This window comes from Siphateles boraxobius, unplaced genomic scaffold, assembly GCF_051911475.1.
Source record: "Siphateles boraxobius isolate OS27281-9 unplaced genomic scaffold, OSU_SipBor_1 7, whole genome shotgun sequence".
NCBI lineage: Eukaryota > Metazoa > Chordata > Actinopteri > Cypriniformes > Leuciscidae > Siphateles > Siphateles boraxobius.
The window spans coordinates 25,419,299-25,443,918 of NW_027509197.1; the positions used below are offsets into that span (position 1 = coordinate 25,419,299).

The following is a 24,620-nucleotide window of genomic DNA, read 5'->3' on the forward strand; positions in this document are numbered from 1 at the left end:
TTTAGTGAGCTGAACTGTCCGAACGAACCGATTTGCTACAATGAATGAGTTCTCAAAGCAAAGTCCTCTGGTTTCATCTGTCCACGCGTAGAATACAGCTATCTCATTCTCCTCTGTTTGAGTGAATACGGATGTTTTTTAACATATCTTATCAGATAAGGAATTATAACTGTCAATAATTACCTGCTTGTTCCATAACAGTTTAACATCTTTAAACTGTGATGACCTGTTTTAATAACACTTTTTCAATAACATTTGATTCATCAATACTGTGAACCATGAGGTACTCCTTTCAAAGATCACACTTTTTAACTTTTCTGTTGAAGCTATTAGATGAATGAACTCATACTTATCAAATAAGAGGCAAAATGTCTGTGTTGGTAATAGTCAATCAACATATCTAAACTGTAATATTGGAGTTCCTCAAGGATCACTTTTGGGCCCGATATTGTTCAGTATATGTATTAATGACCTGCCTTTAGTCTGTCCATCTGTTAATATTCAAATGTATTGCTGATGACAGTTTTTTATGTGCATGCTAAAAACAAACAACAAGCAGCAAATTATTGGTCCGTGTTTCTGATTGGTAGTAATTCATTTTTAAATTTGAATATAAGCAAAACTGTTTGTATGCTCCTTTCACAAAGATGTACAGTGATTCCTCATCCTGGTGTATTTGTTAAAGGAGAAAAGCTGAATGTCATTCCTGATTTTAAATACTTGGGAGAAATTTTAGATTCTTTTTATGCATTCTATGGTATTTTCTCATATTATATTGCTTTACAAGTTGGTCTCAAGCAAGCACAATTTTAAAATCAATTGAATCTATTTACAAACAGACATTTAGAACATTTGATAGGAGGACTACGTTTTCATCATTGTCACAGTGTAAACATATCATTTATTGAGTTTCGATAATATTAAACATTATTTCAGTTTATTAAGTCAGTTTATAATGCAAAAGGATAGTAATGGCAGAGCAACCAGAGCAATTACTGAAGGAGACTGTGTTGTACAGTTTAGGCGTACAACTTTTGGACTTTTCAGTTAGAGCCATTCATTATTGGAATACTCTACCAACTGAGTTAAGGGGTAGTAAACTATTCAACATTTAAATTTAAATTAAAGAAATGGCTAAAAGCAAATCAAATTTGTAATCATGTATAAATTATTATTTTTATGATACTGCCAGTGTTACTGTATGTAATTTGATATTTTTTCTATTTTTTTATTTTGGTGATACACATTTCTTATTTATGGATCATTTGGATTTGTACATGTGATAACCTACCAATCATGTGTTTAAATTTTAGGTTGCCTTTTTAAAATCTGGCAAGGGGCAACAGATAAAAATTAGCATGTGGGGCTAACTCTGGCTTATTTACAGCATTTGACCTTTGATTAAAGAGCACTGTCTCTTTTAAAGAAAAAATAATTATATATATATATAAAATAAAATTTGTTATTAGTGATTAAAAACACAAATTACATTTTAAGGTGCCCAACTTTCAGGAAGTTTGTATGGTTTGTAATTGAACCTTTTGATATATACTTAAAAGATGAACACTAGTGTGATAAGAATTTAAAACTTTTTGTTTTGATGCTGTTCTGATTGTCTCGTTACCTGTGCAGTTAATAAACGACAGCACTACATTTTTCAAGGAATGAAAAACAGGAACTTGCCCACAATGTCACTGGAAGCAAATATCAGTGTTTGTTTGTGCTCTGCAGGATGACATTACCTAACAGACTCCATGTGTTACTGACTGATACAGAGGCTATATTTAAAGCATGAGAGTTTGGCCTGACAGGTCAGGAGAACACAGGAAGTAGCTGTTGCTTGTGTAGAACCGCATTTACCCAGGAGGATCCAGAGAAATTAAATGATTTCCTATTTTTAGTCCTTCGGCCCAAATGGACCCGACGCATTTAAATAAATTTTTTTTAAATCATAGCTTCATCGAAATGGTCTGAAATTTGGTGACTTTTTTGTTACTTGGTATATGAACACCCAAAAAAATTGGGGACAGGATTTGAATAATCTAAGTGGTTGTAAAAAAAATTGTCACACTCAGGACCTTCGGGTCCAAATGGACCCGCATAGGAAATGAATGGCAAATTGGCAAAAATGTGAAAATACCGAGTTTTTTTGTGCGTACAATCTACAAATAAGCCACGATCTAGAAAAAAAGCACACAACAGTGAAGGGGTGAATCTATAAAACATCAAGAGTGCAAAACAGACATCCACACACACACAAACACACTTTTATACATAAACAAACTAAAAAAATTCAGATTTCATGTGTTTTGCATTTTTAAAAGGCTCAGTTTGTCCACCAGATGGCATCCATCTCATTTCAAAAATTGCTTTCATGAGGTCTAGGCTTGACTCTAAAATGAAATACAGCTTTAAAAAAAATAAAATATTTTTTTTAAAAAAAATAATTTTCTATGGAAAACTGGGGGGAAATGCGTCATATTTATTGCATAAATATTAATTATAAATCATAAAATTCTCAAAACACCAAAAAAGAAAAGAAAAAATATTATAAAAACAAGTAAAAAAAAGAAGATTATTTTCTTTTAATAAATATGAATCCCACCCTACCGGCCCATTTGGACCCGAAGGTCCTGAGTGTGATTCTGAAATGAAGGACCCCAGAGGGTTAATATTTAATGAAAACTAAGATCAAACAATCCAAACTTAGTTTTGGAATGAACGAGGAGTCTTCCAGGTAAAGACATAAGTTTTTGATCCAAATCATTATTTTATTTTAATTTAGCAGCCAAGGACCATTGATCAAGAAAAAGGTTAAAGAGAAAATTCAGTCAAGATCAGCACAAACATATAGTGCAGTCCATGATAAACCCCATTGTTTACAATTTCATGGAAAAGAGCAGATGTTATCAAAAAGGGTGGATGTAAAAACAACGTCTGAAATTCTCTACCCGAGTATAGCCTCACACAGAAACTCCAGGACCCTCATGTTTGTGCAGAACCACAAATGACAATCTTCTCTCCATGTCTTCTGTTATGTTAGAATGTGGGAAATAATCAAACAAAACCTCATAATTGATGCATTTAACCAAGATCCTTCCACAAGGAAATGAGAAAATCAAATATTGTACAAATAAAAAAAAATATGGTAAGCTTTTATTAATCATGATTTAGATTTAAAATGTCTTACGATAAACCTTTAACTACAGGTAAAAGATAGAAATATTCCTTTGTTCACACTGCAGTCCAATCGGATTTGATTTTCAAATTCAAATGTTAGTAATGACTTTCTCAGTTGAAATTTTGCAGGTAATGTAAGTTTCAGACAACATTTGAAAGGATTTTTAAACAAAAAAAACAATCAAATCAGGATTTATTTTGGTTGCGCTAACCCATTAAAAACATCACAGAGGAGCTCAATCACTTTTAATACACAAACGTTTATTCAGCCAAACTAAGCAACATTATAAGAACAGATGTGACTGAGCAAGAGTGAACTTGACAGACCAGCACAAGTCTCAAGTTAAAAGACATGAATCACATTTCTCAAACTCTGCTACTACCTTTGTCACTGTGCTTGGTGCCACGCCATAAAAACAGAAACGTCTAATCCAAAGATCTAAAAGCAACACGTTTGACAGATTCTTTTTTTCGACATTTTTCTGTTCTTTAATAAGAAATAAATTTTAGACCACATAATGTGTGGTACTGGTTTCAATCTACCAGAGAACATAAAAAATGGACCAAGTCCTATAAACCATGAAATAGACAGATATAGGAGGAGAGAGAGACATATAAGGGTAGACATATTCACAAATAGTAATCCAGCTCATAGCGAACAAACGAGTTCTTCTCATCGTTGAAGACAAGAGGATAATGTGCGATCAGTGCGTCCTGGGAGCCAATATAGATGGAGTTGTAGATCTTCCAGTATACGTCACGCACTTTACGAGCAGGATGGAACAAACCCTATTGAGTGAGAAAAACCATTGCGCCATTAGACAAGTCTTCATAACTCAATGGAAAAACTATTACATAAATACCAAACAAATGTGAAACGTACCTGTAAGCAATACTGCAGCATGCGGCAGGGTCCAATGGCCACCCGCAGACCCTCGAGGGCCCCCATTACTGCTTGAATGACATGAGGAGACGTTTCGAAGACATTGGGCCAAACATAATTGAGCAAATGATTGAGAGAATCTTCACAGCCAAAGCCATAAACTCCCAGAGACATATGCTGCACCACAGCACTGGCTGTTTGCCTGTGTACGAGATCCCTGCGACCGAGAGCAGAAATACAGGAGGTTAGAGTACTATTGAGAACAATCTACATGCAACTGTCTTGTGAAAAGAAATAATCTACTTCCTTACCTATCCATCAGAGCATCCTCCAACAGAGGTGTGACAGCATAGATATAATCTTTGCCCATTTCCCCAATGTACTCAAACAGGAAAGACAGAGACTTTAGGACACCGTTCTGAACATTAAGCTCAGGAACACGGTACTCATTCATCAATGCAGGAAGCACGGTGAATGGCGAACACGTCTCAGCCACGATAGCGATGGCTACCGTTGTGCACACACGGTTCTGACGCTCCTGCACCTTCAGATTGTTGAGCAGCGTGGCCAGCACATCATGAGGACTAAAGAAATAAGAACAGGACAAATTAAAATCTGACATTTTTATACCTTTAATGACAGATACTGCATTATCAGAGAAGGATTCTACCCAATGGCCTTGGCGATGTAGCCGAAAGTGTTGACAGTAGCTCTACGGATGGCCTTCTTGTGGGCTTTCAACAACTCCAACAATTCAAAACAGATACGCATCCATTCCCTGGCAGACACGTACTCCGCACCCCTGGAATTGATAAGATGCGTTTAGGAGGCATTATTGAAATTTTTCAAAAGTTAACGGCTTAAATTCTGTGAAGACCTATAGGACTGACCTGTCAGCGATTCTGCCCACTAGATCAATGCAGTTCTCCTGCACCTTCTCATGTCTGTTCTTCAAGATGGGAGTCAAACGTGGAAGCAGGTCTTTGATAGGTGGTGTCATCTTGTGCATACCTAAGAAAAGGACATTTAAACATTTATTCAAAGTCAAAAGAATGCAAATCAGTAGAAACAATAATCACATTTATTAAACATTGATTAAAACAAAATGTGATTCACCAAAATAAATTTAAAGCTGCAGTCAGCCAGTCTGGCAGATTGAGGGGCTGTTTACAACTGTCATGCCCCTCCCCCAATACCACAGAGAACCCTCCAATCGAGTTTGTGCTTGTCAGTGCGTGCACACCAGATTTTCTGTGAACTCGCCCATCTCTTCAGCATCGATCAACACCGTGGAGGACTCGGAGGTAGGCTGCCCTGGCTAATCTACCCATAGATAGCAATTGCTAACGTCATTTATACTCTAAATGAGCTTATTTGATTTGTTAAGAGTTTTGAATGCGAGGCACAGGTCTCGGATGAAGACTATGTCCCCCCTGGCCCTGCGAGTCTGTGGCATGTGCACGAACTGTGATTGACAGTCAGGTTTCACACAGCCCTGCAGTGATTGGACCAGAAGAACCGGAAGCAGTGGATTTTTGCAAAACAAATAACAGGCTCTAAATGGAGGTAGAAGTGCGGGGTTTTTTTTCTAAAACCAGCTGATTTATGTTGTTCTGTCGGAGCATAGTGTCGGTTTCAGTGAATACGATCAAAAAATTATTGCCGACTGCAGCTTTAACCAAATCTGAATTAAAGTTTCCATTTAGTCAAAAACCCAAAATTAATTTGTTTTAGATATTTCGGTAACTGGTAAGCTGTACAGGATATTGTGTTTTCAGTTAATAAATTAAACCAATCATAGTAAAGTTCCTCTGTGACAAGATGCCTCTCGATATTTCAGTGGAACATATTTTAGATATCGCTACAGTCACAGTGAAGTGCATCCACAATGCTGACATGTTTAACTGTTGTAGCTTATCCACGTTACGTGCACAAAATAGATGCTGAAAGTAAAAATGATTTTTGCTGCTCTGGGTGAAAATTGAGCGCTTCACTAATTACAAACGTTGCGAAGTATAATAATTTGCATTAACGCATAAATGCTAGCAAGCACAACTTATAAAGTGCTTTTGCTGAAACTCACCAATGACATTGACGATAGCTTTAAGGGCTCCAAGAATGCTACCCAGCACTTCTGGGTATTCTTCTCCCAGATACTCATACAACACCACACCCAAATGGCCCATGAGCTTTTCCTAAAGGGAAATGTTAGAGCGGGATATATATTATTAAGCACTACAAGTAGTTTCATTTAACCAGTACAAGAATTTTCACGTCCAAAAATGAACATATGGTGATTCCCTCACCTCTTGGCATGTCTTCATGACCACCGCTGTGCGAGAAATTAGGTCAGCAGCCTGTTGACGGACTTTGGCGGATTTGTTGTTGAGACGCCACAGCACTGTACCGCAGATCTGAGGCAAGTATGGTTTAACTCTCTTACCCAGAGCATTCACCACCGTACCGAAGCCATTCAGCATCACAGAGTCCTGGAGACACAGGCAAAAGTATTATAACTATATAAATTAGAAGATTAACGGAACAGGATTGTTTAACTGCAGCAAAGTCTGAAACTCACCTCAGTGGTCTGTTCCTGAAAGGCGTACAGGATACCGTCAATAAGCTGCTCCTCCAATTTGTGATCTATGTCAGCAGCACCAAGGTTGCCCATGATTTTCTCAATTGTCTCCATCACCATCTTTCTGTACTGCTCAGCTTCATCCTTCAAGTCATCCACGATACGGGAGATAATCTCAGCTGCGCCTACCTTATTGGCCAGCTCCACTGTAGTGTCCACTAACTGTAAAGTGGATAAAAAGAAAAATAAAGTTAAATGTGTATTGATCATGGTTAGTTACTCCTAATTAGGTGATGATCTCACAAACCTGTCTGTAGTTGCGCCTATCCAACGCCATTCGGTGCTGCCAGAAATGTTTAAAGAATGGGGGCAAGATCTCAGTTTTTATGTAATTGGCTTCCACACCATCAGTGCCACAGCACTGCTTCACAACCTACAACATATAAGAAAAACGGTTAGCCTAAAATGTTCCGAAAGATCATGTTTTTAATGCTTCTGAATATTTTTTTTTCCTGACGCACCTTGAGGACAATCTTCTTCATCTCCTCGTCAGGAGACTGGAACTCTCGGATGAGGATAAGCATCACTTCTCTGGTGTAATAGTTGGCATATTCAGCATCCATAAGAGGAATCAAGTATCCAATAGCTTTCAAGAAGGCAGCAAGACCCTGAGAATAAGAATAGTGTTAAAAACATTTACTAAAAATAATCATTTCGACCGAAAAAAAAAGCAAACTTACGGTACAAATAAAAATCACAATGACTTAATTTACCATTGATCAAAATACATGCTTACCTTGCCTCTATGTTGCCTGATACCTTTCCAAAGAGGTTTCAGCACAGAATCAAAGGACTCGATACCGTACGGCGTAGCAGCTTCAGCCAGGGCAGCGATAGCCAGAGCACTGATGGTTCGCACTTTCTGCTGCTCATCCACGAGACCTGAGGGAAACAACGGATTGAGACTGGCCCATATAGCAGACAATGGTAAAGAATTTTGGTACACCCACATCCAGATGAGTCAGACAGACTTCACCACAAGGCCATACTAACCATGCTCAATAATCTCCACCAAGCTGCGGAGATGGGGCAGGATAGCACATCCCATGAGAATAGCGATCTGCTGTACGATCTTGATGCCTGTGTGACGAGCCTGCCAGGATTTCTTGCTCTTGCAAACAGCCTTGAGGAAAGGCAGGAGAGATGGAATGCCCAGGGCAGACGCCACGACGGCGAAAGCACGAGCTGTCGTATTTCTCACATACTCGTCCATGTTGTCGATGTCAGGCCTCATGGTGGAGATCATGGTGGCCAGACCGGCAGCCTGTGAAAGAAATGTAGATTAGATTAAATTAAGATCTGTTAACAATGGGATACTGTTATCAACCAAATATGATATTTGCCATTTGAAGTCAACCGTCTTACCTTTGCCAAGTTGGAGATGATCTCTCTACCCTCTACTCTAGCATAGTAATCTTCATCAATCAGCAAAGGCTCAATCACCACAAGAATCTGCAAGAACATACAGGTATGTTAGAAATGAAAAGGAATACATTTCTCCTCTCATATTTTAAAATTGATGCTTACAGGTAACTCAGACTTACCTTGTGGACATATGGTCGAACCAAGTCGTCAAGTTTGTAGAGAATACGATCGATGACTTTCACCAAGAGATGACGCTCTTGGTCCTCTAGTGTAGGAGACATCAGCAGTGGCAGGATCTGGTTAAATAGGGGTCCTGCACCGAACTCTCTGGCCTTATCTGTGATTTGACGAAGAGCAGCCTGAAATGAGAGTGCTGGTAAGAAATCATATTTGCAAAATTACATGTTACAGTCCACCAAGTATGAAAAAGGATACTAACCTTTCTCATGGGAGGTGTTCCATTCTTGATCTTGAGAAGAAGCTTCATGATCTTGCGCTCCTTCTGTTCTTCTGGACTGAGGGTGGACTCATCAACCTCAACCTGCAAACAGAGATGGAATAATCGGTCAACAAAAAATAATTAAATATTTAATTACTTTATTGCTATTATTTTTACTTAAATTAATACTAACTAAATTAAAAATGTAAATAATAAAAACATTACAAATTCTCTTTTTTAAAAGTATCCCAATATTGTACAGGAGAGATCCCTGGAGCCCATGTGACTCACCAGCAGTTTATCAAAGTACTGGATGTCATCTGGCTTGAGGAAAGGCAGGTTTCCAGAGGGCTGGTCATTGACTTGTTTCATAGATCTGTCCTCTGTTTGCATGTGGAAGCCAGTCATTCCTCCGATGGGGGTGGGAGTGGCGGCTAACTTGCGTGCAGGGGTGCGGATGGGCACATAGCCTGCTGGTGGGGGCAGTACCTGGATAAATTGGCAAATGAAAATCAGCAATGTCAATCAATTCATTTTTAGACAGAAACAAAAAGTGTCCTGCATATGTTCATATAATTACATACTTTGTATCCTTCAGGAAACATGGCATCAAGTTCATCATCAGTCAATGGGCGGTTCCTCTCATCAATCTCTCGCTCCCAGCGCCATGCCTGCAGCTGTTCTGGGGTCATGCTCATCAGGTGACCTGCAAACATAGAAAAAATTACAGTAACATCCACAAATTGGTGCAAAAAACATCATTACATTCAACAATAGAAATAAACAACAGCATTTGTCCAGTACCTGGAGTGGGCGTGGCCATATTCATGGCAGGTGTTCCCAGAGGGGTTTTTCCAGGAGTAAGCAGAGGAGTTGAAGAGCCCATCTGACTGGCTGGTGTTTCATCCCATCTTGACTTCCTCTTGCTTGCACCCGGGGTGGGCGTCTCACCCACTGACTCATCTCCTCTATCTGTACGTGGAGTCTCAGCCCAGCCACTGCCATGACCAGGTGTCTCTGCAACACAGAATAAACAACTTAGAATCACTCTGCTTTACGTCTACTATAAAAAAAATTAAAAAAAGACAAAATAAAAGACCTCTCTCTGTCTTTGGTGTCTCATCCCAGCGGTTCTTGCGCACGCTGGAAGAGGCGCCTCCATGTCCGGGAGTAGCATGTCCGGGAGTGTCTCGACCAGGTGTGGCAGCTCCGGCTGGGGTGTGACTCGGTGTTGGTTCCCACATACGGGTGCTCGGGGTTGCTCCCGGGGTCTCGCTACCTTTGGCACGGCCAGGTGTCTCGTCCCAACGACTGTTGGAAGGCGTGTGTCCCGGTGTATGTCCGGGTGTCTGGGTACAGAGAAGATCATGATTAGCAGTATTCCTGGGTAAGTGGCCTTGTGATAATGTTGTTTAGGCTGCAACAACTAATAAATAAAACCCATAAATCGATTATGAAAAACAAAAAAGATTTGCAAATTTAATTGAATCATGTCCGCACACGTGCACAAAAAAACATCCACCAGTCACATCACTTTACAGTAGTGAATAATGCATTTGTATATACACAACACATCTGAAATACAGTGAAGGAAACAGACTTTTCAACATGCTGTGGGAAAAGTGCATGAACCAAGTTACCAAAATATAAGAATGCTTTATATTATGTCCTTTAAACAAACTCATAAGCATATGTTTTACAGATTGATTGCAATATGTTGCAGCCCTGATATTGTTAGAGATAACAGACTCACGTCAGAAGACCCATCCGCCTGGTCCCAACTGGACATTTTTTTGGGTGTGGAGTTGCTGGGGGTTTGGTCGGCTGTCTGGTCCCAGCGACGTTTGCGTTTGGCCACAGCAGCCTGAGAAGCAGCAGAGCCGTTCACTGCTTTCAGCTCTCCAGATTTTGCTTTCTCTACCATCTGCAGCCTGATTTCTCTCTGGAGAAAGTGACATGAAAGGTTTTATTCAAAGGAAGGTTCTTGTGAATTTTTTCAACCAGCAACATCTTACAAACCGGTGTTTCACTAAAAGACAAGCACAAGGACGTAGAGCAACATTCACCTCTTCTTTGGACAGATGCTGCTCCTTCATAACATCCATGTACGTCCTGACCTGCATCTTTGGGTCCGGTGTTTTGCCCCCTATGCGAAAGAGCACCAACAAGATGCGAGACCGTCAGTCAAGTGAGTCTCAAAACCAGTGTTTTCACACACAAAGCACTACAGTCAACTGTCCCTGAATAGATGGCCTTAATGTTTAAATTACTGTCCTCTCATAACACAAAACAACCCTAGACAATAAAAGCTAAGCACTCTTTACAGTCATACATTAAGAACAGGCAGGTACAAAGAGGTTTCTGTTGCTTTTAAGAGGATAAGGAGAGGATATAGCCATCACTGATGCAGGGTCCTGGGCTGCGCTCTCCAGAATACGTACACTTTCAGTGCCAAGGGTCCCTCTGCAGTCAGACTTCAACCGGCAGAAAAGAAGCCTAGAAAATTTCTCTTTACCATTAGTAACACTTTGGAAAAGGGTTTGAACTCACACACACAATTGCATACCACCTGTTCTGTTCTTGTCACTCATTTATAAATAAAAAAGGGAAAAAAACCTTGTAGTATTCCAAAACCGACTTCTAAAATAATTTGTTTTACTATACGTGTTGCAGCCAGAGACACTGAACACTTTGGGGAATTCTAATAATCTTTAAAAAAAAAATCAGAAATAAATTAAAGATTTAAAATGCACACTTGTGTGCATAATTGTGCATCTGGTTTCATTAAAAAAAATAAAGCTATGATGAATTGGTTTTTTAAAAAGTTGAAATGAGAAGGGAGGACATGAAGTTGAGAAAATTGTCCTTGATGAGGCTTTAAAAATGACACAACATGATTAAAAATAAAAAAAAAGTTGTTGTGTTTTCCCCTTAAAGGCCCTCTGGCCTCAACCAAAGCAAACAACCAACTATGGTCTTGATTTATCTGATAAACACGCTTCTTTTTGTTGACCATAACCTACACAGGACGAGTTGCTGCACCCTTAAGAGAGTGCAGACAGGACTGGCATAGCAGTACTGCTGTAGGAGAGAAATTAAGGACAGTTAGTATGGGCCTGTGGAATCTTGGTACACAGATTCTTCAATAGATATATCTCTATTTTATGATAATAAAATAGAAATATATTTACACAACAGTTTTGTAAAGCTTCCTCTATCTGGGACTACATGCAAGATGTTTTGCCTGATCCAGAATCAATTCCCTCCTATCATCTGATCCTGAATGTTGCCGTTTTGAGAGTGTGCAGCCTGTTTAAACATGTTCTGAACTTCATAAACTCCTTGCTAATTTGTAGCGTTATGAGCACCCACAGGCCATAGGTTTAAATATACTAAAATAGCTGGAAAACATTTCATTGGATGTTCAGTTTGGCTTTTTAACACCCTACAATTGGTAAACAGTTCATTTTAAGGTTTTCCACAGGTGGCTCAAGTTTATTTAGAGTTCCACTCTTGTTTGGATTTTTTTTTAATTTTTTTTACAAAAAACAACAACTAACTTTGACATCAGGGGTTTCTAGCAAACATGCCAATGGGCAAATATCTAGAATATATTATTAAGGAACAAGAGATAGCGGAAAGAAAACTGTAAATGCACAACCACAGTATGCTGCAGCCTCTTGTAAAAATAAACTTTTACTTCTACTTCAAAGTGTCTTTGTTGGAGGTGCCTGACTATTATATTGCCTGTTTCACACAAAAAAATACATTAACCCTTCGAACAACACACCTACCTGCAACCTAGGCCTTGCTGGGACAGATGACACCACCCAACCAACTGTCTCCCAAAACCTTTGCTGCCCAACTCATTTAGAACCATTAATCCATGATAATTCGTTCTCAATGCATTCCATTAAATTATCTTTGTCTTACTGAGACAGTCTTACAGGTCAGTTGAGTCCAGGGAGCAAGCTGTTGGGTGGTGTTCGAAGGGTTAAGCAGTAAAAAGGCCAGTCTGGAACAGAACTTCATGGGCAGAGTAAATACTGATCGGCATGGACAGATAAATTAAACAGAGGAGAATGATGGTGTGAAATTTACCATCAGCAAACGGGTCATGGCGCTCTGGAGAGATGATCATCTTTTGTCTGCGTTTCTTGTACTCGTCCTCGCGGTCCGAAATCTTCTGTGGTCTGTGTTCAGCAAAGGGATCATACTGCAGGGTGGGCAAAACAAAGAATATTGTATAATCACAGTTTTCTTCTATATCCTACATTCAACAAATGCATTTGGGAAATACATAAAGTGACGCTTCATTGAAGACTTCACAAAAACTAAAAAACAATATTGGAACTTGAAAAAGGATAATCTGTTCATTACCTGCTCATCTGACTGAGGAATGGAATTGAGTATTGCAACCGGTGCATGATATCCTGGTTTCTTCTGTCCAAGCAGACTAGTGGAAGAATCTTCATCATCATCCTAAATTAAAAATATTAGGGATCAGAAACACCACCATGCAGTACTTACACATTCTGACATGGGTTCTTCTAAAACTATTAAAAGCATTTTGTCATCGCTTACTTCTTCCTGCTCGTTGGCAGCAATTGAAGTCACATATCCGGCAAAACGACTGTCACTGCCTCCATAGATCTCCTGGTCATAATATCCAGTGGAATCAAGCCCGACGCCCTGGTCAGCTTCAGCTCCCTCTGCCAGGGCGGCTTTCATCCCCTGGATTTCCAGGATCTGAGCCTCTATGTCTAAGAAAATAAACAGAAATAAAAAGTTCAGAACCCCAAAATACCTATAAACTGCTTACAACTATATACAACCATAACGAGAGCCATAATTTCTATGACATTATATACATACACACACACATACATATATATATATAAATTATAGAGACGTTCATACACATTTAGCAATCTTCTAATATAGACAAGAGTGCGTAAACATGTATATTATGTTGTTTATTTTACATAAAGAAAGACCCATGCGTGTTACATAAGTGCAGTAAATTACTGGACAATGAACATAACTCATATTTCTATAGAGTGCTAGAAATAACCACACTCAATTAAAACCTCCATTTAGAGATTAAATAATGGGACAAGTTTTGTTCTATTTCACTGTTTGCAACGCCATTTTGGTTTCAGTGCATCGGTGTTTAACGTTAACCAGTGTGTTTTAACATTTACACTGTAAAGGCCAATAGCGTTATACGAATTTCTGCAAATGAATGTTAGGAATAACTCTGCTATAAACCACAATACAAATCTCCAGATGCAGGATTTGTTGATATTTCTCGTGTGCGCCACGGCCAGGTTTTATTCAACGATCAGACGCCATATTCTATTCACCGCCTCACACAGCTCTAATTCGGCTTAATTATCGCTAATTCCACTTCTTAAGACTAGAAATAGCACCCAAAATACAATATATATGTATGAACAACAAAATACGATAAATTCATAAGAGATAATTGAACAAATTTACCGTCATGTGTTTTGGCGATCTGCGCCATTTTCGAGCTGTTGTGTGCGCCTCAGTACCGGAAGGCCTTTGACTGCACATCCGCCTCTACTGCGGTCACAAGAACGCGCATGGGCAGAGCACGACCACTAGACGTCATCACAGCTGGCAAATGTCAACAACACCCCCCGCTCTGTTTGAGGAATGCAGTGTAGCTTTTGAGAGATTTCTTTGTGCGTACATTTTTATTTCAGACTCCAAGATATAGGTTACCAAGACAAAGTGCAATTAAGCTATTTATAATAACACACCTTAATTGATGAAATAGGTTATGTGGCAAAGACCACACTTTATTCCGAGGGATGTCCTCAGGACATGCAACTTTTGATCTCTTTCTAAAAATAGCAGTTCTAAAAAGCTTTTAGACACCTATTCTAAACAAAAGGATTACATAAAATGCATATATTGTTTCAAATGTATCAATGCCATCAAATGAGGCAGAGATCCAACTACAGTTTTCAAAAAGCATTATGGAGAATAAAGAACAGCGTCTATTTTCATAGAAGATCTTGTGGAGTAACTGATGCAAAACATTTGAAAAACTGAATACATTTTTTAAAATTTAACTTTTACTGATATAAACCAAACAATGGTATTCATCTGAATCTGGAAGAAATGCATAATATAGGCCTAAATATAATTTGTGTAGTAATTTGTTTTAAAAAAAAATTTATTTTAAATATAATTAATATCATTCTAAATTAATAAAGGTGAAGTCAAAAATCAACCGCCAGCAATGACCATTTTCTTATCAAAATTTGATAGCTTAAAGGGAAATTTAGAAATAACCTACTTTGTAAAATACATAATTGGAAAAAGTGTTCCAAATTGGATCAGGGCTAACTTATATCAATTTCATTGATGTAACGAAGCAGTCTAAGTCTAAGCAGTCTTTAGTGTTCAGTAGTATGTTTATAACAGATATACTACGGGACAGACATGAGGGGTGAATACAGGTTGATTGGGACACTTTTCCAAGTCATCTCAATGGCAAAAAAGTGTCCCAATCAAATCACTCTGAATTCACTTCATGCCTTTTAAACTAAATGTATTTTCCTCAGATGTATTCGTTTTAACGTATTCGTCTTTTTAACCCGTATTAATGATTTTACATTGTGTCCTCAAACAAATTTAGCTGTAACCTTTACTAACTATGCACTGTAGGTCGCGCAGTCTGGGCAACCCAATCCTGCATCCCGTGACAATTCTGCGCACGCAAACCCTCTGCACAATTAAAACACTGACGTCAGTAGTCTCACTATGTGACGGACGGAAGACTCAACCAATCCGAAGTCAAGAAAAACAGCCTCAGCCAATGAGATCCCAGGGAGGGTCTCTGAGAAGGCTGGTCTTTGACACAGGAAAAAAAAGAGTTCTTGACGGGAGGAGGCGAAAAAGTGGTGAAGTGAAGATGGCGAGAGGCTCCCGGTGTTTGAGGAGAGCGGTGGCGGAATGTATCAGAAACTTACCTTCCACAACCAGTCGAGAAACACCGGGCAGGAATGGAGTGAGGTAATTAACGACAGTTTAATGTTTCGAACGGCTTGTGTGCGGTTATGTGAAGATCGAAGTGATTATTGAAATAACACGCGAGCTGCTGACGATAGTTGGACGGTTAGTTTCGCTCTTACAAATCGATACAATTCAAGGCCAACTTGACATTTGTGTTAATAAAACCTTTATTTATTGTCCAACAATGTATTAATGCCTTTGACGTACTCAAATAAATGTGTAAAAAAACACTAACTTTAGGAGGAAGGGTGGGAGAGAGTCACATATCTGGTTGCCAGATAAGTGACAGTGGCAAGGTTAAGATATTATGTAATTGACCAGGTGTATCTAACAAGAGCTTTTCAACAAGAGAACAAGACATTTGAGTGTTTTTATTTTATTAATTTAGCTTCAAGCTCAGATGCAGCCAAATGCTTTTAAGGGGAAACAACAAAAAGTGTCTTTTTGTGTGGAAATTCTGGTCACCAGCTGTGTTAGTTAACTGTGTTAGTTAAAATTCAAGTATTATACAATATAGCAGCATATCAGATGCAATCACTTTTTTATTGGGGAAATAAACTTTTGGCACCCATTTACTGAAGAAATAACAAACAAACTTTTGGCACCCACCATGTAACCAAATATATAGTGTAACAATGATTTCATTAGGAATTCTTTCCAGACACCTTTGCAGGTATGAGTTTACAGAATATGTGACGTCACAAGCCAAGCTGTGATGTTTATCACTTGTGGCCAGGGGCGTAGTGTACCCATACCAAGTGCTGGGCAGCCAAGTGCTAAAACTGCTGTCACAGTTACGCATTGCTTGACAGCTCTTGGCAGCACTTGCGCCGACATGAATGAATTTGGAGCCGGTCTCTCCATTGTGGTGATATTGTGCCATTTTTAGAGCAAAGCCCAATCCCTTGCATTTCAGATATGTGTATGTGATTGATCTGGCATACATCGGACACATCGTAACGGAATGGTCTGTTACTACTGCCCTTGACTTGGTTATAGTGGTCAGTGATCTCGCTCTCCTTGTGATTTTTGTCTTGACAAATAGAGGGCAGGTTAACATGTCATGATTTACATCCTATATTTCCTTTAACCATGCTCCCGGTCCTATGGCATGAATGCACAACTACATAAGGTTTTTTAGTTAATGATGAACAGTTTGAATCAAGAAGTACACTTTTTTTATAGTACACAACCGCTTTATGCAGCTTGTATTGTGGATTGCTTGTGTGTTCTAAGGCTGGTAGCATCACAGTTGGTATTTTAAGCCCCTCATTCAGAAGATTGGTATTCAAAGTCTTTGTAAATTAAATGAGCTAGTGCATAACAATTAAAACAATACTGGGATCTTTTAAATGCTAATTTTTTTACACACAATTGCATATACAATTTGCACAAATGAGTCATGATAGAGCATTGTACGTAAAATGCAACCAAATCTAGGCTACACGTACTTGTCACATGCTGTTTGAATTTTGGAAAGGTTGTTGACAGCTGTTTGCCAATTTTTTTGTTGTTGTAAATTTTAGTTACAATAAAGAGTCTCCATAATTATAATATAATTTATTAACAATTATTCAGTTGTTTGTTAGGGATACTTCAAATAAATTAGTAACATTGAGATGTCGTCAACATTACTACAACATTAGATGGACATCACTAAAAGTTTTTCAGTGCGTTTATTCAGTGAAGGATTCGTCTGCCTGGTAGCTCATAAGTTTGTGAATCTTGAAATTATTTTTTTAAAAGAACTGGCTTCAAAGAGTAGTTTTATGAATTGGACTACATTGCTTGTGCTATATTTATGTGTGTGCGGCCCACTAGGACAGCTCAATTTTAGTTATTTAGTTATTGGGATTTCGCATATTATTGGGATTAGATTATAGATAACAAGCAACTGTTTTCACTATTCTTAATCAAGGCTGTGTTGATTGAGAGTCCAAATCTTGTTAATTGCAAACGGCTATCTATGTTGTTCATACGTTCTCTCCACTCTTATCTGACTCAGGAGTCGTCTGCTATCTTGACACATCCAACAAGCAGATAGTGCCTAAATTATCACACTAACAATGTACACAAAGTCTTGTACAATGCCACTACCTGTCTATGTATAGGTACTGAGTATGCTTTTGCTGAATGACACACTTTCACCCTGTTTTGTCAACAGATATCTGTCTTCATGTGGAATGCTGATGACCAGAGTGCCGCCCCTCTTCAGGGCTGTGTCAGGTCGTGCTGTGGTGGCTCCTGCCAGGAGCTTCTTCAACTTCTCAGAGTCCTTCAACAAGAGGAAGGAGTACTCTGAAAGACGTATTATTGGGTATGTTCCCAACCAAGTTTGATATGGTGCATGATCTGTTGCTATTTCATTTTTTTTATTGAGGTCCATGATTACATTAGCCCCAGTGTCACTTCAAATATTGTTTATGTAACTGGACATGGGAATATTTATTTTGTCAGCTTTCTATGTATCTGGGGTTATTGGAGTATGGATCTGTTCTGGTTATCTCAGGTCATCTTAGGAACCGCTTCTGATGCCTGACATTTTAGAGCAGAGGATCAGCTGTCCTGCAGAATATAGCCCCAGTACTCATGCAGCACATGAACACATACTTAATTTGAAGAAGAACTTGTCTGCAGCCTATGACACAGGACAGGACACACTACTTCCGCCATGTTGGCATCCTCCTTTGACCCATGTGCTCTTTGACCTATGACATTTCACTTCTGTGTTACTTACACTTGAAAAGAGACACCTACCTCACAAGCCTCCCCTTATTTTATTTACTTAATTATTTTGAAAAACTTCTCAATTTTATTTTATAAAGTGTTTATTTAGTGGTTTTTGTTATTTATTTGTATTAAATTTGATAGTTCCATTGGCCTTATGGAATAGCAAAATGTCTATGTTGCACACTTGAGACTCAAAACATGCAGTATGTTATCCAGGTTTTGTTCACCTACTGAACACATACTGTGTAGGAGAAAGAACTAGCCTTAAGAACTAGTTTGTCCAACTAACAATTATCCAAGGAGTAATCAGACTTACATTTCAGATTCAGATTAGACCAACCTACCTTTTTATGACCAGTCTAGATTCTACAGGAAGGTGGTTCTCCTGAGACATACTATTGGTATCCAGAAGGCTGTAAGGAGTCAGCCATGAGAATCACCATTGTACCCTTGCATTAAACCATACATTGCTTCAGGGGAAGTCTTTGTAATAAATGTACCATTAGTAGCTTTGGATAAAAACATGTGCTAAATGATTGTGAATATCCAGGAACAAAACTGAGCACCTGTGTATTTTTAAAAATAATCATATTGTTTGGATTGTGGCTTTCAAGCAAATGGTGTGGGACTTGTCATTTCTATTAAAATTTTATTTTATCTTTCATCTTTAACTGTGTATGTTTAACATCTTAAACAAACAGTGTTTGACCTTTCTTCTGTCTTGATTCCATTCTGTAGTGACGTTCAGCAGTGACTCAATCCCACACTGATATCTGTGCCTTCATATCTGATTGGTTGTCTGAATCGACCGTCAGAAACATGTTTCAGTGACAGCACTAAATCCTTCTTCGTCTTTAGCAACAACCTTTTGTTTGGGTCACACCTGTATGGTGATGAGTTATATTTAAATCATCCAATCTCCTTTGCAGTGAGGTTATAAGTTGCCATGCCGATATTGTTAGATTTATAGGAAAGGTCATCGCACTCTTTGGACTTTAGATTCTGTGGTGTGACGTAATGGCAAAATGAGCTCAGGGCTGCTAATCAGACAGTTTATGAGCTATCACTATTGTGACCTTGAGCACTTAACCCTGAATTACTCCACTGTATTCGGTGTACTGTAAGTCACTTTGAGTTAACGTGTCTGCCAAATTACTACTTGCCTGTGTAGAAAGACCTTTCCCCTCTAAGAGATCCACTATCGAAATAAAAGCAAAACAATTGGTGTGATTTACACAGAGCATTATTGTATTATCTTGGCTAACTGTCTTTTCTATGACATTTAGGTACTCAATGCAGGAAATGTATGAAGTTGTGGCCAAGGTAGAAGACTACCTGCTGTTCGTGCCCTGGTGCAAGCGTTCAGATGTTGTATTCCGCCGCACGGGATTTTGCAAGGCCAAGCTGACTGTGGGCTTCCCTCCTGTGGTGGAAAACTACACCTCTCTCATTACTACAGTGCGGCCTCATTTGGTTAAGGTATGTACAACCCTCTACGCACACCTTGGCAATAGAATCGCCATTGGCTAGTAAATTTTTTTAATCGCCAGACTGATACTATTTTATATATATATATATATAAAATGGCACAGCTTTTTAAATATCTAAATGTACGCTCTTAAAATCAATCAATCAAGCATTATATTATGATAATCAAGCATTATTTAATGATATAACTTTAGTAATTAGCACTAAAACTTGATAATTATGCATGAACACATATTTGTCATTTTAACTGAACTTAGGACTGGTGATGGTGCTTAAGATATTGTTGGTCATTCAGTGTTTCTGTTTAAAAAAAAAGATAATAGTAATTATTATTAAAAGATAATAATATTAATATTAATTCTACTACTAATAATGACAATATACAATAGATGAGCTGAAAAGAACAGGCGAAACACTGCTACTTGGGCCCCAACTGCGTGATATCTCTGCGCCCAAGTAGGAGTGCTTTGCCTGTGCTTCACCCCAATATAGTCCCAAGTCAAAATCTGCATTGCTATTTGTACTCGTTGTGAATATTGTGCAGGCCTCAAGAAGTAATTAGTTTTTTTTTTCTTTTGGATCACTTTTACACACATGCTATCCGGCAACAAAGAATTCCATTCATTATGCTAAGCTTAGCTAGCGTTGGCGCTGGCAGACTAATGCCTGGTTCAGATTACACAATTTTTTTTGTCTGTTACGATAGTCACTGTGTCAGATTACAAAACTTTGACTCCTAAAATCTTGTCGGGTCGTGGACAATAAACATGTCAGACTACACGTTGCTTTCCGACCAGTCATCGTGTGAGGTCTCACACGCACACACATTCACTGCACACCTGCTACACACACTCACTCACAATCACTCACTCGCGCGCACACACACTCACTCACTCTGGACGGAACCCGTCGTGGAGGACCGGAAAAAATTAAACATGCTAGTCTTTTTCTCCTGATGTCGTGAAGCATCGCAGACATGAAACAATCGAATCTTGCGTCCCGATGCCTGTTGTCGTTTACGAATCCCCACGACATCGGGCTAAAATCGTGTAATCTGAACCAGGCATAAAACAATGCATGCACTGAAACAAAAATGCATTTGCCCACCTATCTGAATGTAGGGGAGAGAGACTGTGAATAACCACTATTTCAAAAAACGGTGGCGTGTTCCTTTAATCACGTTGTTAGCGTTCGCTCAAACTGATTTGCTGAAATCAAAACAAGGGTGAGCACCAGCCAATGAGATTGCCGTTTGCGCATTAGTTCAGCCCACTACCAGAGAAACTGGGATATTTTCTGCTTGTTTTTAAAAGCTAAATAATTCCAGATGAACTACGTTATTTTAATAGGAAAATATAAACGTGAATATTGTTTACATGTAGCGTGTCGATTCTGCGTGGTATGTAAGACTCTCTCTCTTTATTTGCGTGTGTGCGAGAAACGCGACAGCGAGTCGCGCGCCTTCACACTAGAGTTTACGGTAAGTTAGATCCAATACAGGTACGCTGAGCTGAATTTGAAACACTAGTACAGATCGATTCACTTGATGGAGAGCGAATTCAGGGACGGAAACTCTCAAGCGCTCAGTCACTGTACAACGAGGGAAAATATATCTATGCTAAACTTATACTTGACATCTGACATACACACTGGCGAGTAAAATCTGAGAATGTATTTAGCCAATGGCTAATGATAGACATTATTTAGTCGACTAGAGTGAGATTTACTCGCATATGCGAGTGATTTACTCGCATTGTAGAGGGTTGATGTACATCTTCATTTTTCTTTAATATAGATCTATTGTATGAAATGATGGCAGTAATTTAGTGGCATATACGGTGTTATCAGACTTTGTTAATCAAGTTTGTGAGCTACAAGTAATTTCTAACTTCTTCTGCTCTTAAGGCATCTTGCTCTGATGGAAAACTTTTCAATAGCCTTGAGACGGTGTGGCGCTTCAGTCCTGGTCTTCCTGGCTACCCTCGTACATGCACCCTTGACTTTGCTGTGAGTATTACCAACACAAACTGGTTTATCGTCCTCAGGTTAAGCTGCACTTTTTTGTTGAATGTTTTTGAAACTGAAGTTCTTTTTAGTTTACTCAGCATATGTAGATGAAACAGAAGAATATACCTTTTTAGCAGTCTTAATGTTAAAGATTACATAAACACTAAATATACTTAAGTCTGAAGTATATTTCGGGGATTTTGCAAAGACACCTGTTTTACCATTGCTCATACAGGAATATTTAAGGATTTAAAGTTTTGTTGTCATTTATTCACCCTCATGTCATCAAACAAATGAGGTTATTTTCAGTATTTTTAATTTCTATTGAAAGTTTGTTAAACCAAAACACTTCAGACACTGTTGCTTTATGTAATGAACATATTTACTTTCAGCCTTTATTCACATATAAACTTTGATCAACACATACATGAAGCTTATTAAATATGGTAAATGGAAGCTGGTTCTTGTGTGTCAAGCAAGTACATTTCAGCTTGCTCAAGAAGTCCCATTCTCCTTCTCTTATATTTCAGAAAAGTCTTAAAATAAAGAGTTTTGGTCTCTGAACCAGCTCTGAGATGAGTTATAAATTTATGAATTAGAACATTTGATAACAGTTGATTCAAAGCAGAAATTGGAATTGGGGAAAAAAGATTGTACTCGGCTCCTATTAAGAGGAAATGAAACATCTACTCATCCCATAAGGGACTGCGAAAAATGTAAATGAATCAGTTTGTCTTTATTATGGTATCCTACAAAAACATACTGCTTTGATTTCATAACGGTGGCTTTGCTGCAACGCTGAAACAAGATTCACCAATCAGTTTCATTGCTTCTGGTGTTTGACTGTTAAACGTTTTTGTAATTATTTTGTTTATAAGTCATCACACTTAATTTTACGCAAGCTTGTACCATCATTCAACAAACTTAGAGCTTATGGTATGTCTCTCCTAGAAGGTTTATGGGTTTTACTTAAGGAACCCGACTTATGAGCTTTATAAATGTTGACGCCGGACTGTCTGTGATTCGCTGCTTCTTTCTGTTCCTAGATTTCCTTTGAGTTCCGCTCACTCCTGCATTCTCAGTTGGCCACCGTTTTCTTCGACGAGGTCGTGAAGCAGATGGTGTCAGCCTTCGAACGGCGGGCGTCCAAGCAGTTTGGCCCAGAGACACAGATCCCACGCGAACTCATGTTCCATGAGATCCACCACACGTAGTTCATTCCACAGCTTCAGACGGATGGGGAGGGGGGGTCGTTCAGGGATCTGGGGGTTTTATTGAAAGCATACATTTAGAGTATTATAAAGACAGTCGAGAGAGCGGGAAAGCTGTGTGCCTGAATATCGCCAGTGCCTGGTCCAAACAAAACAGTTGATATAAAACATTTTATGCTAAAAAAACATGGCTGGATCTTTTTATGGGAGGCTTGATTGTCCCCACTGAGCCCTGCCCCACTACTACCTCCATGTTAACTTTTTTAAAACCCGCTGTCAATATGGCGCCAGGAGCCGTATTTTTTATATGAGGACCTTGACATGGTTTTAAAAACAGCTGCCAAAAACCATAATGGCCTCATGAATTGTACAGTAGACAAAGGTCATGGGTTTCTTCGAAAATACATTGTTTTGAGGTATTTGAAAGTGCATTATGGAAAGATTGTCCCTCACGTTACACAGTTTATGTGACAGGTGAGTGATGTATTTATTTAAAAGCTTTTAGGTGATCCTTTAAGATTTCAAGAAAGGGACGAGGAGACTCAACTTGTGCATATGTCTCGTGCAGAAGACTGACAGTTACTGCAGGCAAATGCACATAAAGCGCTATCAGGGTATCAAGACTACACACCGGACTAAAGTCTGTTGTATTCTTGCATACCAGCACTAATAAAGGTTTGAAAAACATACGCTAAGAGGCTGACAAAAAAAAACATTGCCTTGCGTTATACAAATTTGTGCAGTTTATTTCTGGCGATGGTGCTCCAGTCCACTCCTCCGATGGAAGTGAAGTCTCATAATTTTAAGATCCATACTAAAGACTGCTTTTCTCTCCTAGAGGTGTGCAATATATTTGTATGTGGTTTTTAACAGACTGCTCACCCATCTACGATATTCACTGCAAAGGGCCCAAACTCTGGGAACAGAGAGCGTACCGAATCTTTCCCAGAGCTCTCGTCAGATTGTAGTGAGGTGTCCGTCACCACCGACCTTTAAAGATTCCAATTTTTACAGAGAAAGTTACATATTTATCCTTATCTTAAATACATGTATGCGTGTAATCCTTGTATCCTATATTTATTTTGGTTATGGGTTAACCACGTGTACATATCTGATGTAAGACCACAGACTAAACTTTAGTGCACAACTGAGCTACAAAAAAACCAAAAGAATATTCTTTTTTTTTCTTCATTTCTTTTTTTTTGTGATATATTTTTTTGTTTGTTTTAATTGAGGTGTTTTAATGAGTGTGTTGTGAGGGAATATATATCCTGCCTGCATGGTTTATAAACTATTTTTATATGTAAAACCTAGCCTTGTCTGGTGTGGTTTGTGTTTTGTTTATCAACATCTGGTTCTGACTAGTTTCTAAACTTAAAATAGTTTGATCATGTGAGTGGGTAATATTATAAGGCTTCCAAGTAACCCATTTTATGACCCCTAGTGGCCAGTGTCAGTGACGGCTCTAAGATCTAATTCCAACAAACTGGCTGTGTTGGAATGGAATATTAGTGTCATGAAAATGTGCAGAGCGCACAGTATGCTGCCTACTATTTTTAGTTTTAGATAGTGCGTGAAATGGAATTAATTATGCAATGGTATAAATATCAAACTGAAGCATGTAACATT

The 24,620-nt window shown here is 38.7% G+C and overlaps 2 protein-coding genes across 4 annotated transcripts; one reads left to right on the forward strand and one right to left on the reverse strand.

Moving 5' to 3' along the window:
- Nucleotides 1-3,420: 3,420 nt before the first annotated feature.
- On the reverse strand, nt 3,421-14,153 carry sf3b1 (splicing factor 3b, subunit 1). 3 transcript variants are annotated; one of them, XM_077215196.1, is made up of 25 exons: nt 14,008-14,153; nt 13,090-13,268; nt 12,886-12,987; nt 12,607-12,721; nt 10,572-10,651; nt 10,259-10,447; nt 9,605-9,854; nt 9,310-9,522; nt 9,090-9,211; nt 8,797-8,994; nt 8,506-8,607; nt 8,246-8,425; nt 8,067-8,153; nt 7,695-7,965; nt 7,438-7,583; nt 7,163-7,309; nt 6,949-7,074; nt 6,642-6,863; nt 6,370-6,552; nt 6,147-6,258; nt 4,954-5,074; nt 4,734-4,865; nt 4,375-4,647; nt 4,064-4,280; nt 3,421-3,969 (listed from the first exon to the last, which is right to left on the reverse strand). In XM_077215196.1, the coding sequence occupies exons 1-25, from the start codon at nt 14,033-14,035 to the stop codon at nt 3,811-3,813; spliced, it is 3,954 nt and encodes a 1,317-aa protein (XP_077071311.1). In that variant the 5' UTR covers nt 14,036-14,153; the 3' UTR covers nt 3,421-3,810. The 3 variants fall into 3 exon arrangements, with proteins under 3 accessions (XP_077071311.1, XP_077071312.1, XP_077071313.1); XM_077215197.1 differs by having other exon boundaries at nt 10,947-12,721; nt 14,008-14,079; XM_077215198.1 differs by lacking the exons at nt 12,607-12,721; nt 12,886-12,987; nt 13,090-13,268; nt 14,008-14,153 and adding exons at nt 10,947-11,001; nt 11,529-11,586.
- Nucleotides 14,154-15,388: 1,235 nt separating this feature from the next.
- coq10b (coenzyme Q10B) lies at nt 15,389-24,300 on the forward strand. The gene is made up of 5 exons (XM_077216664.1): nt 15,389-15,555; nt 17,720-17,872; nt 19,572-19,764; nt 21,679-21,780; nt 22,827-24,300. The coding sequence occupies exons 1-5, from the start codon at nt 15,455-15,457 to the stop codon at nt 22,992-22,994; spliced, it is 717 nt and encodes a 238-aa protein (XP_077072779.1). The 5' UTR covers nt 15,389-15,454; the 3' UTR covers nt 22,995-24,300.
- The last annotated feature ends 320 nt before the right edge of the window (nt 24,301-24,620 follow it).

Bases quoted from the DNA above. Each gene is read 5' to 3' on its own strand.
- coq10b (XM_077216664.1), top strand. From the start codon at position 15,455: ATGGCGAGAGGCTCCCGGTGTTTGAGGAGAGCGGTGGCGGAATGTATC. The intron at 17,873-19,571 runs GTATGTTCCCAA...TATGACATTTAG, and splicing joins TCTGAAAGACGTATTATTGG to GTACTCAATGCAGGAAATGT. The intron at 19,765-21,678 runs GTATGTACAACC...TCTGCTCTTAAG, and splicing joins TGCGGCCTCATTTGGTTAAG to GCATCTTGCTCTGATGGAAA.
- sf3b1 (XM_077215196.1), bottom strand. From the start codon at position 14,035: ATGGCGCAGATCGCCAAAACACATGACG. The intron at 8,154-8,245 runs GTAAGTCTGAGT...ATGTTCTTGCAG, and splicing joins TTCGACCATATGTCCACAAG to ATTCTTGTGGTGATTGAGCC. The intron at 6,864-6,948 runs GTTTGTGAGATC...TCCACTTTACAG, and splicing joins ATAGGCGCAACTACAGACAG to TTAGTGGACACTACAGTGGA.